Source organism: Carettochelys insculpta, chromosome 1 (genome assembly GCF_033958435.1).
Source record: "Carettochelys insculpta isolate YL-2023 chromosome 1, ASM3395843v1, whole genome shotgun sequence".
Lineage (NCBI taxonomy): Eukaryota > Metazoa > Chordata > Testudines > Carettochelyidae > Carettochelys > Carettochelys insculpta.
In genome coordinates this window covers 37,939,829-37,956,193 of record NC_134137.1, presented here as the reverse complement: position 1 = coordinate 37,956,193, position 16,365 = coordinate 37,939,829, and the positions used below count along the sequence as shown (strand labels likewise).

At 41.3% G+C, this 16,365-nt stretch overlaps 1 protein-coding gene across 1 annotated transcript in view; it reads left to right on the top strand.

The window, feature by feature from the left end:
* The window catches only part of TMEM123 (transmembrane protein 123), a 34,197-nt gene extending 20,826 nt beyond the window's left edge, over positions 1–13,371 (top strand). The window contains exons 5-7 of the mRNA XM_074984683.1: positions 4,163–4,330; positions 7,666–7,819; positions 10,724–13,371. Of these exons, the coding sequence (XP_074840784.1) occupies positions 4,163–4,330; positions 7,666–7,819; positions 10,724–10,748 (347 nt within the window). The 3' untranslated portion in view covers positions 10,749–13,371. The remainder of the gene's footprint in view (positions 1–4,162; positions 4,331–7,665; positions 7,820–10,723) is intronic.
* The last annotated feature ends 2,994 nt before the right edge of the window (positions 13,372–16,365 follow it).

Here is a 16,365-nt window from a genome sequence, read left to right as displayed (position 1 = left end):
TAAGAGTCGGCTGTTGTTTAGATAGACGTGCCAAATAGAAGGCACCAAACTCACTTGTCAGAGCCCTGGGTTAGAATGGCAAGGAATAAGGGTATGTACAGGGCACAAGTGATGGTACAGTCCAATTAATGCATACGCATGTGTTGTCACCAGTTGTATTAATCATGCTACCACCCAGTAGCTGTGGATGTGTTTGACTTTCTCTTTAAAGACAATATCAGCAGAGCCAACTGGTGACCAAAAAGTCTCAGGCTCTCAGAGATGTCTGTCTCATATAACATACACTAGCAACAGTGATCCTGACAAGCCACCTACCAATATGAGTCTCATCCCAATTTACTTCACAGTACTGGACTATAGGGAACAAAGCTCTGTGCTCAGCAGCCCTTCTGGTAGCTCATCATTACTTTTTGTCAACTCTCATCCCCCCCACCGGTTCATGCCCTATACTAAGGGCTCTTTTGATACTTACAGATGATTATGCAATTTGGAGGGTTTGCATACCGTTTTTAAAATGTGTTCTGTATTTTACTTAATGTATTTTACACATGCTTCAGAGAGGAGCTGAATTTCCTAATTGCTACAAGGTAAGCATATGAATGAAACAGCACCACATATTTAATTTGAATGAATGTTGCCTTTGAACTGCACATGAAGGATATTATGTGCCATCCCATAGTATAAAAGGAAAGTGATAAATATGATGTATTATGGAGATGGTGTAGTGCTCTCTACAATCTGTTTTCTAATATTTGACCAATCCAAGTTTCATTGTCTCAAGGGGTAAGTTTTCTACCAATTCCCTTATAAAATTCATTTCAGTGTGGGGAATTGGTACTGCAGCCTCTTGTTTCTTTTTCTTCTCCACTGTATTTGAAGCAGTGCTACTCAATCTCTGGGAGAATCTCATTCTGAAAAGCAAGAGGCTCTGTGGTGCTAAACAAGAAAGAGAAGAAGTTGTGTAACTAAAATTAGATCATTTTTTCCTAGTTAGTTTTTATTTTTAGTCCATCCAAGAAAGTAGAAGTACTAGTATAAATTTGAATGATCAAAAATATGAATCCAGATAAATACAGATACTTCATCTTATCTGGATGAACCTTAGATACTACGTAGTTGTATAAATAATACAAAAGTAGCCAGCTATGAGTAGAGCTTTCCATGTAGTAATTTTAGAGAAAAAGGTAGAAATCTTTTGACCTATATTGTCTGTTTGGGGAAATTTTAGTTATGTTTTTTGTTGGTACTTTCTCTTAGGAATTACCCTTTGTACAGATTTTTTTCACTCTTACTTCTGTATTCGGGATTTCATTACATCAGACATAGCGTATTAATCTCCTCCTTTTTAGTATCCTCTCCCTCTGGTATTTAATTGTCCCTCTCTTAGGAGTGAGAGTGTTTGATAAAAGTGGAATCAAAGTTGAAAAAAAAATTACATCAGTCAGAACTTGTGAAACACCATTCCATTCTATGTTTGAAGTTTGGCAAGATTGTCGCTCTCTAAAGAGACCATATAAATAAATAGCTGTTCCTTATTCAGTATGGCTACGTCTACACTAGCCAAAAACTTCAAAATGGCCATTTTGAAGTTTACTAATGAAGCGCTGAAATACATATTCAGTGCCTCATTAGCATGCGGGCGGCCACGGCACTTCGAAATTGACGCGGCTCGTCCAGACGGGGCTCCTTTTCGAAAGGACCCTGCCCACTTCGAAGTCCCCTTATTCCTATGAGCAGATGGGAATAAGGGGACTTCGAAGTAGGCGGGGTCCTTTCGAAAAGGAGCCCCATCTGGACGATCCGCGTGGCGGCGAGCCGCATCAATTTCAAAGTGCCGCAGCCACCCGCATGCTAATGAGGCGCTGAATACGTATTTCAGCACTTCATTAGGAAACTTCGAAATGGCCATTTGCATGGCCATTTTGAAGTTTTTGGCTAGTGTAGACACGGCCTATTACTTTAATTTTTATCATAACAGGAAAGACCTTATAAATCTAATAGGTATTCTTTTGTGCTGTGTATTCTGAACTGATACAAAAAAGCCTCATGGATATGGGGAAGTGATAGATATGGTATCTCTTGATTTTAGTAAGATACTGTATTGCACAGTCTTTTCATAAATTAGAGGGATGCCGCTGCTATAAACTGGGTGCATAACTGGCTGGAAAACTGGATAGGGAAGCACTTGCCTGGCACAGCTCTCTGCCACTCCAAGGCCCTGGCTGAGGCACCCTGGCTAAGCAGGGCAGCTAGGTGTGCCTGCCAGGTGTTAAGGTGGTGGTGGTCTGGATGCTGGGTGGGGGGTAGCCCCAGGGTGGTGGGGCTCAGTACAGTGAGGACAGTCTGTGGCTGGAGGGCACTGGGCAGGGTTCCATATCTTTACAAGCAGGCTCTGCAGCTGTGTTCTCTGGGCCTCAGCCCTGCTGTGCTGCCAGCAGCCCCTCGGCAGGGAAGGTGGTACTATACCATGCAATGCCACCCTTACAGTAAATTAGTTTTTAAAGATTAATGTTTTGACTTATTTTGCTATTTTAAAACGCTCTTGGTGAACATTTGCCAGTGTTGAAATGCAAGATGCTATATTGATTTGAATCATAACTGCTATCATTATAACAAATACTAAACCTGTATTTTGATGGGGAGGTGGGTAGCTGAGCAGGTAGTACATGTGTTGTGTGGATGTGGCTTTTGTAACACACATACCACTGCATACGGGGCCCACAGTGGTAAATAGGGTGAAACCAACTGCGATAGATAATACTTAGTCCTGCCATGAGTGCAGGGGCTGGAGTGGATGACTTCCCAGGGGCCCTTCCAGTGCTTTGTTTAATAAAGGTTTGTCGTTTTCAAAACTGTAAGATCTTAGTCCTGCAGTCACTCGTGCAAACCCCTGACTCAGGAAGGCCATGTAAGCACCTGTGTAACTGCCACAATAAATCATGTGCTTAAGTGTTTTCCTGAATGGGGTTGTTTTCCCAAATTGAGCTCAGAATTAGGAGCAGGATTGAGCACAGAAATCTCTTTTAATATACACAGCTTTTATGCACATGCAATGTATAAGGCATTAATATCATCTTCAAGAGTAAATTATGAATTTAAGAATAACCACTGAAGCGTGTTAGAGATTTTCCATAGACTTTAATTGGAGCAATGTACAAATATTGGTATTTTGAAGTAAAATTATTTTTCAAGGCTGGATTCCTATCACATTTAGATCAGTGTAAATCCAAATTAATTCTGTTGAATTCACCAGAATCACTAAAGACTTCAACACTTGTGAAACTGAACAGAATTTTTCCTTGTGTGCTTTTTTTTCTTTCTGTTTACAACCATAGTATCTCTATTTACAATATTTTCACTTAATGGACTTAAGCAGAATTGCATTCACAGGTGCATTGGAATTCAGATGTTAAAGGGACACATGAAACTGAACAACTTTTGATAACAATTTGCAGAAGTCAAACCCAGTTGTGTTCCTACTGTAATTAATGCTCTGTTATCTGGCACCCGGATAACTGGCACATTGTGTTAACTGGCCAGTGGCCACGGAGCTGGTTATTATGCTGCGTCTGGCTGACCAACCAGGGCCAGTGGAGTGGGGCCTACAGTCCCATTCCACCATCCAGCACATTTTGATTATCCAGTACCCCCAGTTCTCAGGGGAGTGCCAGAAAATAGAGATTTCAGTGTACCTCCAAACAACTCTTATGGCTCTGAGCCCAAGTTTAAAAAAAAAAGGGGGGGAGGCAGGATGAAGAAATACATCAAGCATAATAAACTCTGAAGTATGGACTATAGCTTGGCATAGGACAGAGCAAATTACTTACCCAGCAGAGGGTCCTGTCACCCACTTCTGGAGTTGAGCACTGGGGACAAGAAGTTAGGAAGTGCATGAGGGCAGATGGTCTCTGAGACCCGAAAACAGTATTCAGTGTGTTGGTAGCATTGAGGCTTGCAGGAGCAGAACACCCAAAGTGATTAACATAATCCTTTCTGTCTGAAGGGATCGTTTGGCATTTTGCAAAAGATCAAAAGTAGATATTTTTTGACATGGAATCTTTCCAAATTGTGTTAATCAAAAACTGCAATTTGATTTTAGTTAGCATCATCCTTTTAAATATAATTTGCCCTTTGAGATCATTATTATATGCTGTGTTTATAGGTTCTACCAAAACACCCGCCACCACTACCCAGACTACTACTGCTGCCACCACGACCACCAACCAAACGACATCAGTCACCACCTCAGAGCCCACAACAAACACACAATCTACAGCCAGTGTCACAGTGACCATTTCCAAGACCACGTCTCCTTCCACCTCTGCAGCAGGTATGTACAATAGACTGCTGCCTTTACCCACAGTGTGCTAACATAATATGTGTCTGTTGTGCGTGTTTCTCAGCAGGCTATGATGAACGCTAGTTCTAAGTATCTCCAGTTACTTGAACGTTAGAAACAGGCCATTTGACCCAATGTACATTTGAGATTTTTTAAATGGCATATATTGGTAAATTCACATTGAGGAAGTGAACGTGTCAGACTTAGTTAATTGTAGTTTTACCTGATTGGTCATTTTAGACATTTGTCCATTGTTTATGAAGTAGCAGTCAGAATTTCCTTACAGGAAAGCAGACTACTGAGTTATTACAGGTTGAACCTCTCTCGTCTGGCATGCTCTTGTCCGGCAACATCTGTAATTTGGTATGATTTTAGTTAGACGGATGACCACTTATCATGGGTGTGGCCAAGTTTACCGTGGGCCCTTAAAGTTGATTTACAGCCACCATTCCGTGCTCTCCAGTGTTCTGTGCTGCTCTTTAGCAGTAACTTACTACTAAATACCTTCTAAGAGTCTGGTAAGCAGTGGATGTGTTGGTGATGCTGCTAGACAATATTGCCATCCCGTGGTCCAGCAAATTCTCTCGTTTGGCACTGGTCAGATCCAAGGGTCCTACACTAAAGACGTTCAACCTGTAGTGTAAATCTTAAATGACTCCACACAAAGATTTCCTTAGGTATGATTGAGGTCAGATTCTGACCTGTCAACATTTACATAAGGAAGTTTTGTTAAGACAATATAAGAAACTAGAACCTCAAGTCAGTTTTGAAAAATGTTCCGTGGGACTTTGAAAAGGGTTTCCTGCTTCTTTAAGACCTTTTGAAGATCCAGTCCTTCACCTAGCTAATATGAGGACAATGTACGTAAAAATTAGTGTAAGATTTGAGTGTGTTTTGTGGAGATATTGGGAGATAGAATTCTGTCTCATATGCTGAGAGTGGTGACCCGGTATTTTGAGTTCAGAGACACTTGTGTTTTACAAGAACACTGATCCGATATGAGACACACACACTGGTGAGAAGCAAAAAGAAAAAACACCTCACAGATGTGTCCCCCAACTGAGAAGAAGGGGGAAGAAAATACACTCGCCTCACTCCCCTCAAATTCCAGCCCCTTGGTGGTGTAGAGGGCACCAAGGCTCAGGGCTTACCCATAGGGCCAAATTTAATTCTTCTGGAGACCTGAGGATAAGCCCTGAGGTGAGTAGGTGTTGTGGGGGTCCTCCACACTTTGGGGTGGGGCCAAAAATAAGGGGTTCAGTATGTGGGAGGGGGCTGCTGGAGAGCACATTGAGGGCAGAGTTGCAGAGTCTGGGCGGGAGGTAGGATGCAGGAGTAGGCTGTGGGTGGGCATGTGGGCTGTGGGTGAGAGATGGGGTGTAAGAACATGCTGGGGGTGAGGGTGCAGGGTTTGAGCAGAAGGTAAGGTGCACGAGCAGGGTGGGGATGCAAGGTCAGAGCAGGAAGGGACAGGGGATTGGGGTCTGTCTTTGTGCAGCTGTGTATGCTGCAGAGAAGTGCTCTCTGTGGACACCACCCTCTGCCACTTCCTTTGGCTGAGATTCTAGCCACAGTACCACCCACAGGCACTGGATTAGATTGTTCATACTGACCTATCAGAAAGGTACTTTTTTAGCAATTTTTCATCATACCTCCATAGGACCAAAATCTGCCTTCTCCCTACCACAGTGAACATTGAAACAGAAATCAACAAAAACATCAGAACAAACACAATAAGTAACAACTGTGCAGTGGAAAGGTGACACGCATTAGATCAAGGGTGGGGAATCAAATGGCTGTGGTTTGCCAGCATTAACCCCTGACAGGCGGTTGCTACTATATTTACCTGTGCCTCCATGGGTATGAACGATTATCATTCTTATTGGCTGTGGATCATCATTCCCAGCCACTGGGAGTTGCAGGAAGCAGCGTCCTGGTCCCCACTGCTTCCCACAGCTCCCATTGGCCAGAAATAGCGATCCGTGGTCAGTGGGAGCTGCAATCGCCTATACCTGTGGCGGCACAAGTAAATACAGTGGTGGCGGCCCACCAGAGACTAACTTTGGGGAAACGGTTCCAGACCGTGGGCCAGTATTTGCCCACCCCTGCATTAGATAACCTTATACATCTCTCTTCCGTACAGTTTCTAGTAATACTTGCTGAGTTCAGTTAGCTGATGACTTACTGCCTTCAGATGCTGGAGAAGAATTTGCAAGAGTTATCTGTGCCAGCAATAGAAGAAGAAAATTGTAGCAACAACACTATCTTATTATCTGTCAACAGTTAATGTGCTGGCAGTGAAGCCAGGAAAGATACTACTTGTTTGTAAAAAGATCAGCCGTTTTCTTTCCTGAAAGAGAGCCATGTTGGGTAACAGCTTCTTGTAGATGATATCAGAAATTTTGTAGCTTTGGTGTTTCTGTCATTCCTTCAGTTGTGTTTTCTCTGAAGGCAATAATTGAGTCAGGGAGAGAATTTCATTACAAGCACCAAATCTGAACTTACAGTTCATTGAATCATAGAATCATAGGCTAGAAGGGACCTCGAGGTTATCGAGTCCAGCCCTCTGCATTCAGCAGGATTAACCCCAACTAATTCATCCCAGCCAGGACCTGGTCAAGCCAGGATTTAAAAACCTCAAGGGATGGAGATTCCATCACCTCTCTAGGCAACTACTGTTCTAAATAATTTGTTTTACCATAGTATACCTCCTGCTCCATTTAAGAGGTATAGGCTTTAAGGAGCTTATTTAATACCAGGTTCTTGGATGGCTCATTGGTTGCAGGGATTGAATTCGAGACTGCTAGATCTAAACACACAAGCCTCTGCTTTCTAGTTAAGACACAGCTCCGTTAAGCCAAGACTGTAGCCCACTCATGAACTTCTTTATATGGCCAGGCACCAGTGGAGAGGGACAGAATGCACCAGTGAGTTGGTAACACTTGATAAAGAGAGTCTGTCATGTGCTCCACTCCATGCTTAGCCAGCTCCACTGACTGAGGCAGAAAGAGGTGTTGGGGCAGAGGGAGTTGCCAGCAAACTGGACACTTGTCAGCCTCTGTGCAAGTGTGTAAGGGAACAGAGCTGCTCCTACTGCCATCCTCCTTATTCATCATATGTGCTGGAGCGAGCCAGCATTTGGCACTTAAGAGCGTACTCCAGGTTGATATTTTACCAGCAGCACTGAAGAAAGTCATCACCTTAGGTCCTCAGATGATAGTATGATTGAAAGAGGGTATACAAGAATCTAGGTGGAACCATTTGAATGGTACCTTACAGCAAAATTTACAAACATGACAAAACCCATCTTTTTGTTTTCTTCTTAGCCACACCAAAATCTGAAGGTGTGCTAGCCAAAACTTCCAGATTTGATGTGGGCAGTTTTGTTGGTGGCATTGTGCTGACACTTGGACTGCTAGCCTTTCTCTACATTGGGTGTAAAACATATCACTCAAGAAGAGGTGTTCAGTACAGAACCATGTAAGTATTCCCAAGTTTGTTTGTTTGCTTCCTCTGTGGAAAGAAAGGGAAGAAAATGCTCTGTATGCAGATATTTTTAAAAAGATGATCAGTGTTTTAGTCATGTAGAGCATTCATCAGTTTCACCTCCTCAACTGATCCCTCTTTATTCATGGGGCCTACTTTTATGGGCAGTTTTCTTACTTAGATCTTAAGCGCCAGGTTTATACGGTGCCTAGCACAATGGACCATTATGCTAGGTACTACAATAATACAGAGAATACTGTTGTGCTGTAATTCTGCTGCCTTTTAGAAACCTCCAGCACTCTTCCAGAATTTTTGCATGTTAATATTTAGCAGTGAAGAAACGGTAGTAAATATTTCTTTCACAAACTCTGATGCCTGAAGAATATTCTCTCATCCACACCCATACCTCTATTTTGTACATACACGCAACACCAGTCCTGTTATTTCTTGGAGTTCTGCATATAGCTACTGTTCTCTATCCCTTTCTCTATCCCTTCTGTATTTATTGTACCCATCTGTACTGACATTCCCACCAGTTCTATTGCCAATAAATAATCATTTGTCAACACTTCTATTTCTTCCTGCTTTCTCATTCCCATCCATCTGCATCTAGTCTCTCTTGATGGTATTTGTTCTAATTCTTCATTTTCTGTAGTAGAACAACTCCACTTTATCCTGGCAGTGTTGGAGGCACGTTCCAGACACTTGGAATTAAATGACAATCCCTCTTCCCTGCTTATAGTCTTCCATAATTTACAGCCTGCCTAACAAGCCAGTTTTGAATGCAGCAGGGATTTAGTTCCCCATCTGTTTAAGCAGAGACTGTCTAAATCAGGCACCACTCATCACATAACCATTCTAATGGTCTATAGCCAACATTTACGATCATCCCTGTTAGCTGCTCCTGTCACATCTTGGGCTAGCTTCCTTGATATAGTCACTAATTAGGATCACTTGCCTCTGTGTTCTTTTTTTTAATCTCATAGCTGTTGATAAAAAGTGAGTGAAATGAGGTACTTGATAGATTGGAACTCGCATACACCAGTTAGTGAATCTGAGTGAAATGCACACTGGAAATTAAGGGCTAGTTAACGAAACTATCAAATGAGTAAAACCTATTTTAAAAGAGGTGTGGATAACCAGTGAAGTACTAGATAAGTGGGAGGGGAAAAAAAGTGTTTCTCCGAAGTAATGTCCTGGCATTTGCCATTTGGCATCTTTTAAGTACAAATGCAAAGAAAATCTAGAAGAAATTGGAGAAGATATGAAGAATAGAGATCAAGAACCTTATTTGCAGAGCAACGGAGCGTGAGTAGCTTCTTGCTGGACTTCAGTTGGCATTTCAGGTGCTCAGCACTTCTGAAAGTCAAGGCTGAAAAGAATAACACAGCTGCAAGCAGGATTGCTTTACAGAGACAAATCAGATTAAACAGACTTATTTGTTTTTGAATAAAATTTCAAAAGTATTGGTTAAAGAGAAGTAGTTATTGATCGAGGAAATGATCTGCCACCAAAATTCTCATTGCTTTCAAGCATTATTACACATCAGGTATCTTATTTTGATTGCAAGTTCTCCATCATGAGCAAAAGAACTAACGAGGCAATCATTACACATCAAGGAATGTGTTACCAGAATTCACTATATTAAAATCCTGGTATTTATTATTTATATTGTGATAAGATCAGTAAGTCCCATCCCAGTTGTTCTAGGCACAACGCGAAAGTGACAAAGAGATGATCCCTGCCCTGAAGAGTTACAAGCTATGGATCAATTGGGCTATTCTTTTTCTAAACCCAATGTACTTTAAAAGGAAACATAAATATATCCAAATAGTGTCAGCTTGGGCCTGTGTGCAGCAAGAAAAGATGTTCTCTTTGTGTTCTGGTGACATAGTTGTTGTTTTTCTTAGTTTGTGCAGCTGCTGAGTTATGTCTATGGATAGTAAATAAAAGACCAAGGAAAACATTTAGTGTGTAATAGCAAAATAAATCTACAGGTATGTTGGGTGAACAAGACACACAGAATATAAGGCTATGTCTACACAGAGCCATGCTGCCAGCAGTGTGATGCAAAGGAGGGCTCTTGAAAATGCAAATGGCTGCTCATTTGCATAGTTACATTGCTAATTTGCATACGCCTGCAGGATCACTCTGCCGGCAGAGGCTGCTGTTGTCAGAAAACATGCCATGTAGACATGGTTCTGTCGGTGAAAGCCAACTTTGTTGGCAGCCCCATATCCCTGATTTTTTGAGTGGCCATTCGCATTTTCAAGATCCCTCCTTTGCATCTCACTGCCAGCAGCGTGGCTGCATGTGGCCATAGCCTAAGTGTTTTGTTTTTCCAACTAGCATGCTGTTAGCCATTTGTTTCAAAATTTTTACATGTCCTAAAAAGTGTATCTATATTTGATTGGAGTTTTAAGAAACCCTTATGTAAAAAAATACAATCCCAGTGCAATTAATTCATGAGGGATGCGTGCCAGATTTCATTTTTGAGAGTAAAATGGATGAGAGAGAAATAGGGTGAACAGCTTCAATCACTAATATAGGCAAGGGAAGACCGATTTAAAAACTTCCCATTATGAACTTTTGATAGTGCATAATGATAGTTTGTTAGAGATAAAAGAAATAAGAAAACACTGCATTGTCTGATAAGTTGGGCAAATCTTAAGGCATGTTGTGAAAGATACATTTGTTAACATCAGGGCTGGTACCAAGAAGCACGGAGTACCAGAAAATCCCTTTGTGGATGCTCAGCACTTACCAGGATGTGTGCTTTTAATTAGCAAATAATCCTTCCTAACAAAAAAGAGGGTCATGACATTCTGAAACTTGTGATGTTGTGTTGTAGATCATTAATGCTTTTGCAAAATATTAATTACTGTGTTTCTGTTACAGTGATGAACACGATGCCATCATTTAAAGATCCTTCAGAGAAGGCAGTGGTGAAAACCCACCCTATCACTGCTTTCCAAACACATTTCAAAATGGTTTTTCCTTTCATAAATATGGTCCCATTCTCTGTTGCATCCGTAGACGTGATCCTGCACATTGTCAAGATCCTCCCAAGCACCCTGAGCTTTCATTTATTTCTGTGGGAGATGGAGAAAATTAGCACTTTGCCGAAACATCCCGTTATTGACACAATTTAAAAATTCTTCGAAGTTCATTACATAAAGATGAATTGAAATGCTTTTTAAAATAAATGCGTACAAACTTTGAGATGCCAAATCATTATCATAATGTGCCATGTGACATGAAAATGGTGTATACATTTGATTATTGCCTACATGCTCCATAAATGCAGACAGTTCTGTGTTGAGTACAGTGGGCTGAACAAATAGTCACATTTAAAAAAACATCCAGTAGGGTTGGCAGGTAAAATTCAAGAGGAAATGACTTTGCTACTATTTTGTAATGTATTTATTTGTAACTTAGAACTTGAAATGAACTTCTGTTAATGATTTGGGAATCTCAAACTTTGTTTTTAACAAAAATATTTCAGTTTGGTGTTGATGCTAGCATGGAAATGTGATCTATTATTCCAGTTCATCAAAATATAATTTATAATGTTGTAAACTGTACAGAACAGGATGATAGAAAACATGTAGTTAAAAGGTGGTCTACAGATGACACCTTCCTTGATGGGTCTGCCAATAGATGACACATAACCATTGATAATCGGGGGGAGGCGGGGGTTAAACGTTCTGGTGGCATGCAGTGGAGTTCAGTGCAGGGCATATAAACCCTGGATGAAATCTGTTGTGGCAGGTGACCCTTTTTGCCCTTCCGACCTATTGCCTCTGGATCTACAGAATGGAATATAGTGAGACTCAAGCTGTGGGGAATTGGGATGAGGAGGACAGACAGTTCATGAGAGGACTTCTCTCTTATGAAGTGATGTAAAAGTTCAAATGGGCTTACACAGTCATTGTAATATACAGGTTTTATTTTGCATTGAATTAGCAGTTGATATGCAGCGAGTCACAATGTTACAATTGAGAAAAAATTTTATTTTTTAAAAAAAATAAGGCTTGTCTCCCACTGTGAGTATGAAGATCACCCCTGAAAATTATTCTAGCTTGAATTGTTCTAGCTCTGTTTTGTTTTATGAGGAAGCTTTATATGGAGTTCCTACTAGGATTTTAGGAAGAGTTGGAAGTAACTCCAAATGCCAGAGGTAAAAATATAATATAAAGGATAGCGTTTAAATGTCTATGTACACCTACTGCAGTAAAGAGCAACCTAAACAAGGGAGCGAGCTGCATGAGCGGCCCTCCTGCATCACAGTGGGCTGCAACATTGTCGGAACCAAGACAGTCTCCTGGGATAGGGTAGGTTGGCTAACTGTTGCATACCTAGAATTTGCACGGCGTGCCACTTGCACCATAGCAGCATTTTGATTGGATGAAGAAGGGAGCACAGTTAGTGTTTTGTGTAGTCAGCACACACCTCACTTCACATGCTATTGCTTTACATGTCTCACTTCAGCAATACCATAGAGGGAAAAACAGCAGACAGAAAGCAGCAGAATCTGGCAAACCTGTGTGTAAGCAACGGTAAACAAAACATCTCATGGGTAACGCATAGAACCCTGATGGGCCACAGGTTGCTCACCACTGTCCTGCAGTTCTAAAACTGTTTGCAGGACCTGATGCAGTTGTGCTTATGCATTAGGGACTAGTCCAAAGTCCAGAGACATCAGTGAAAAGACTCCCAATGGGTGATACTAATGGAATTTGAATCAGATCCTCATTTCATTGGGAGTCATATGCTGACACTGATTTCTCATTCCCTTCCCATTTACACTGGTCACTGTATCAACCTCAATGGGTGTAGTCCTGATTTTTATTAATATAAGACCACCCATGGGAGGCTTAAGAGTGCACGATTGGAGTTCTTTCAGGTTACTGCAGCAGTGAGCTAATGTCAGTTTCTCTTTGCATTGGCCGTGTGTGGAAGAGTGCCTCTAATGGCCAGCTGCTTTGGTGGCTGCGACAAATGATGCAAGATGGCCAGTAATGTGTGATCCAGCAGTTTGGTGAAAGCAAGTCTTGTATCCGTTACTGTTTAATTTAGAAATATTTTGCTCTTTCAAGTCTTGCACTTTCATAGGTTTTATTTGAAAAAAAATTATCTTAAAGATATAATTCTTTCTGTATGTAAGACAAAACCCAAGACTGCAAACCCTTACTTTTGTGAGCAGTCCTTACTCTTTCATTCACTTTGCAATCAATAGTTACTTGTTTAAATATTCCCTGAGGAAGAGCTATGTCATTAAAACTTTTTTTTTTAATTAAAAGTATTCTAAGGTATTGTTAATTTCAGTTTGGGGAAAAAAACTTGTATTTTTCTTACAGAGAGAGAGAGGAAGAGAGTGCTACACTTTTACCAGTTTGCAAATTGTTGTTCTGCAGAATTACAACTTTTTTTCTTTAGTTTCACAGAGTTTTGCTGTATTAAGTGTTACTCAGAGTTACTGAGATCCTCTTACTTCTGTTGTACAGATGACTAATAAAATGAAATTTTTGCCTTTACTAGCAGAATACCAGGTCCAGTATGTTTATTTTATTAAATGGTGGTGTAATTCCTTCAGCATCATTCTGAAAAAATTTGGATGAAAATGTCACTATGCAGGTGTTGAATAATCTTTTTTAGATGGTAGAACACAAAAGAGCTTAATTTTTTGCCAGAACTTCTGCAGTTTAAAGTACATTTTAATTCATTATTTGGAGTTGGTGTGTGGAAAATAGTATTCATGTCTGCAGTTAAGATGTAGGTAGCAGTATGTGATGCAAAGAAAGTTAAACCTGTACACTGTAAGAAGTGAAAATTACGAAGTACTACTCACATATAAGGTTCAGAATTTACATTCTAATGAAAGGGAGATGGATTTCAGTCTTATGGACAGTTGACTATTAAAATACCACTTAAAAATGACAGAATTCTTTGCTGTACCATAATGTGTGCAAAGACACATACCTGGAGCAACTTAAAGTACTCAGGTCTTTTATGGTCACCTGTACACAGGTGCAGGTGAACTTGAGTTCACTGAGACTCCATGTAGCTACAAAAATCTGCCCGTATGAAGTAGCTTGAAGAATTGGGCCCTTAAAATGCACAGCTGTTTATCTTAACTTGATTGCCTGAACATTGCCAACCCTCTCTGCTTAACCTGTGAACATCTGATCTGTGACCAAATGGGGATTGCATACAGGGTCTCAGCCCATTTGAGGCTGTGTTGCCTAGTTGTAAAGCTGTTTGAACTCAGCTATAACATGTCCAGAACAGATGCATTGAGCGAACATACAGTAGAGAGTTCCAAAAATCTGTGTATCCACTCCAGAAATACTACAGAGAATATGTAGGCAGTGTTTAGACTTTTATAACGTTGATTGCCTTATAATGAAATACAAAATGTTAAAGCTTCGATCCAACAAAACACTTAAGCACATGCTTCACGTTCATTAACGTTAGTGGTACTTGCATGCATCTTCACATGCATTATTCAATCAGTAGCTAATAAAACAAGAACAAAGTGGCTCAATCTCAACTGTACAACTATTTTGGCACTTCCTTTCCCTGAAAAATGAGTAAGTTGTAAAATTTCTTTTATGGAGTTATGCATACCTCCTAGATCTGGACGGGACCTCGAGAGGTCAAGTCCAGTCCCCTGCCCTTTTGCTAGAACCAAGCACCATCCCTGACAGATTTTTTTTTTTTTTTTTTAAATATATTTGCCCCATTCACTAAAGGGCCGCCTCAAAGATTGAGCTCACATTGAAGGGTTTACAGGACCAATGCTCACACTACTGAGCTATCTCTCATCAGATAATCTTGCTTTTTGGAATCTGTTATATAATACTTGTACACTGTGGTTCCTTGGAACAAGTTTGCCTTGAAAATTAAATGCTACCTAGCACCCATATCCAGCGTATGGGGTTTTGTTTTGTTGCTCTTTTTTTTTTTAAGAGAACTACAGTGCAGGCATGAGTTGAGATTTTAAATTCTCATAATAATTCAAATGACTTTCTTCAGTCCTGATGTGATTGATTGTAAAAATGAGCATTTGGTCTACCATCAGCAAGTATTCAAGTTACCTGTATGCAAAGCTTCTAATTAAAATGTATGTGAAAACACAAAACTTGGGGGTTTTCCTACCCTGGGAACTGATAAAAGAGCAATCTGGTTTTGCTCAAACTTCTATTTTAAAAAAGAAAAATTTGGATTGAAACCAAAAGTGCAAAACTGGACCACAAAAGGAATCTGATCATTATGAGTAGCTATGGATGTTCTGAGTTTACAGAATTTACAAATCCAGCAACAACAGCAGGCAGGGCTGGAGCACCTGAGTTGTTCAGGTTTTTTAAAAAAAAATACCCTGGTATTTTTGCATTTTTTTTTCTTTTGTAAAGTGTTTGCGATTCGCTTAGACTACGTTCATTGTTTGTTTGTGAGAGCCAGTGGGCAAATGACGGCCTGAAAATTCTGCTGTCCCCTATGTGCACAGCATTCCCATCTTCCATACCAAGCAGGAGAATAGGAGCTCAGATGAAATACATTATGCAGATTTCAGTGTGTATCTTTCCTCAAAACAAAATTCTGTCCCTTCCCACTTGAATTATGTGGGTTTGGTATTTTTAAGAAACCTTTTACAATTTCCTTTCTTCTTCGAGTGGTCCCCGGGGGTGCTCCACAATAGGTGTCGGGCTCGCCCAGCGCCGCAGATCGGAAATCTTCCAGCAGTTTCTCCTGGATCGCGCATGTGCCGGCGCTCACCCCCAGCTGCGTGCACGATCCGGTCCCCGCCAGTTCCTTCTCAACTGCCATCGGCTGCAGACGGAATCCACTCAGGCTAAGGCCAGAGTCAGATTACTTAGTGGTTTTGTTCCACGTGCAATTTGTTGTTTTTGGTTATTTTAAAAAAAAAAAGAGAGAGAAGACAAAGAGAATATCAGCCAAAAAAAAAAAAAAAAAGGGAAAAAGAGAGGAGCGGAGAAGAGAAGAGCGGACGTGAAGGCTATTTAGGGCGCCCACTGCCGCAGGCCGGTGATCACTATTTGGGGTGGAAAGGCACGGATTAAGTGCTAAGTACCCTATTAACAATTAAGGACTCATCGCAATGGCCTCTTCAGGTTTTAAAAAGCGTGAGTCATGCTGTGAAGCTATGCTGGCCTCCGTGGGGCATAGTGAAGGCATCCAACGCCTGGGGGAATTACAGCTTACCCAGAAGTGTTCTCACTGTGCTAGGCTCACAGCCAGGGCCAGGAAGGACAGAGCGATGAGGCATAAAATGCTCTCTGACCCCCTCAGGGCACAAACGGAGGAAACTCTCCCTGGCTCGATCCTTGCCATGCGTTTGCAGCGAGCAGGACCAGTGAGCACACAGCCACCAGCCGCATACTCGGGCAAGCGGCAGCGCACATGGCAGAGGCTGAGCCTCCGGTAAAACAACAGCCGGCATGCGCAGCGCCTAGACCGTGAGCCAAGCAAGCGCCGGAACCGGCGGCACAGACCCCCGCGGCACCAGCGGTGCAGGG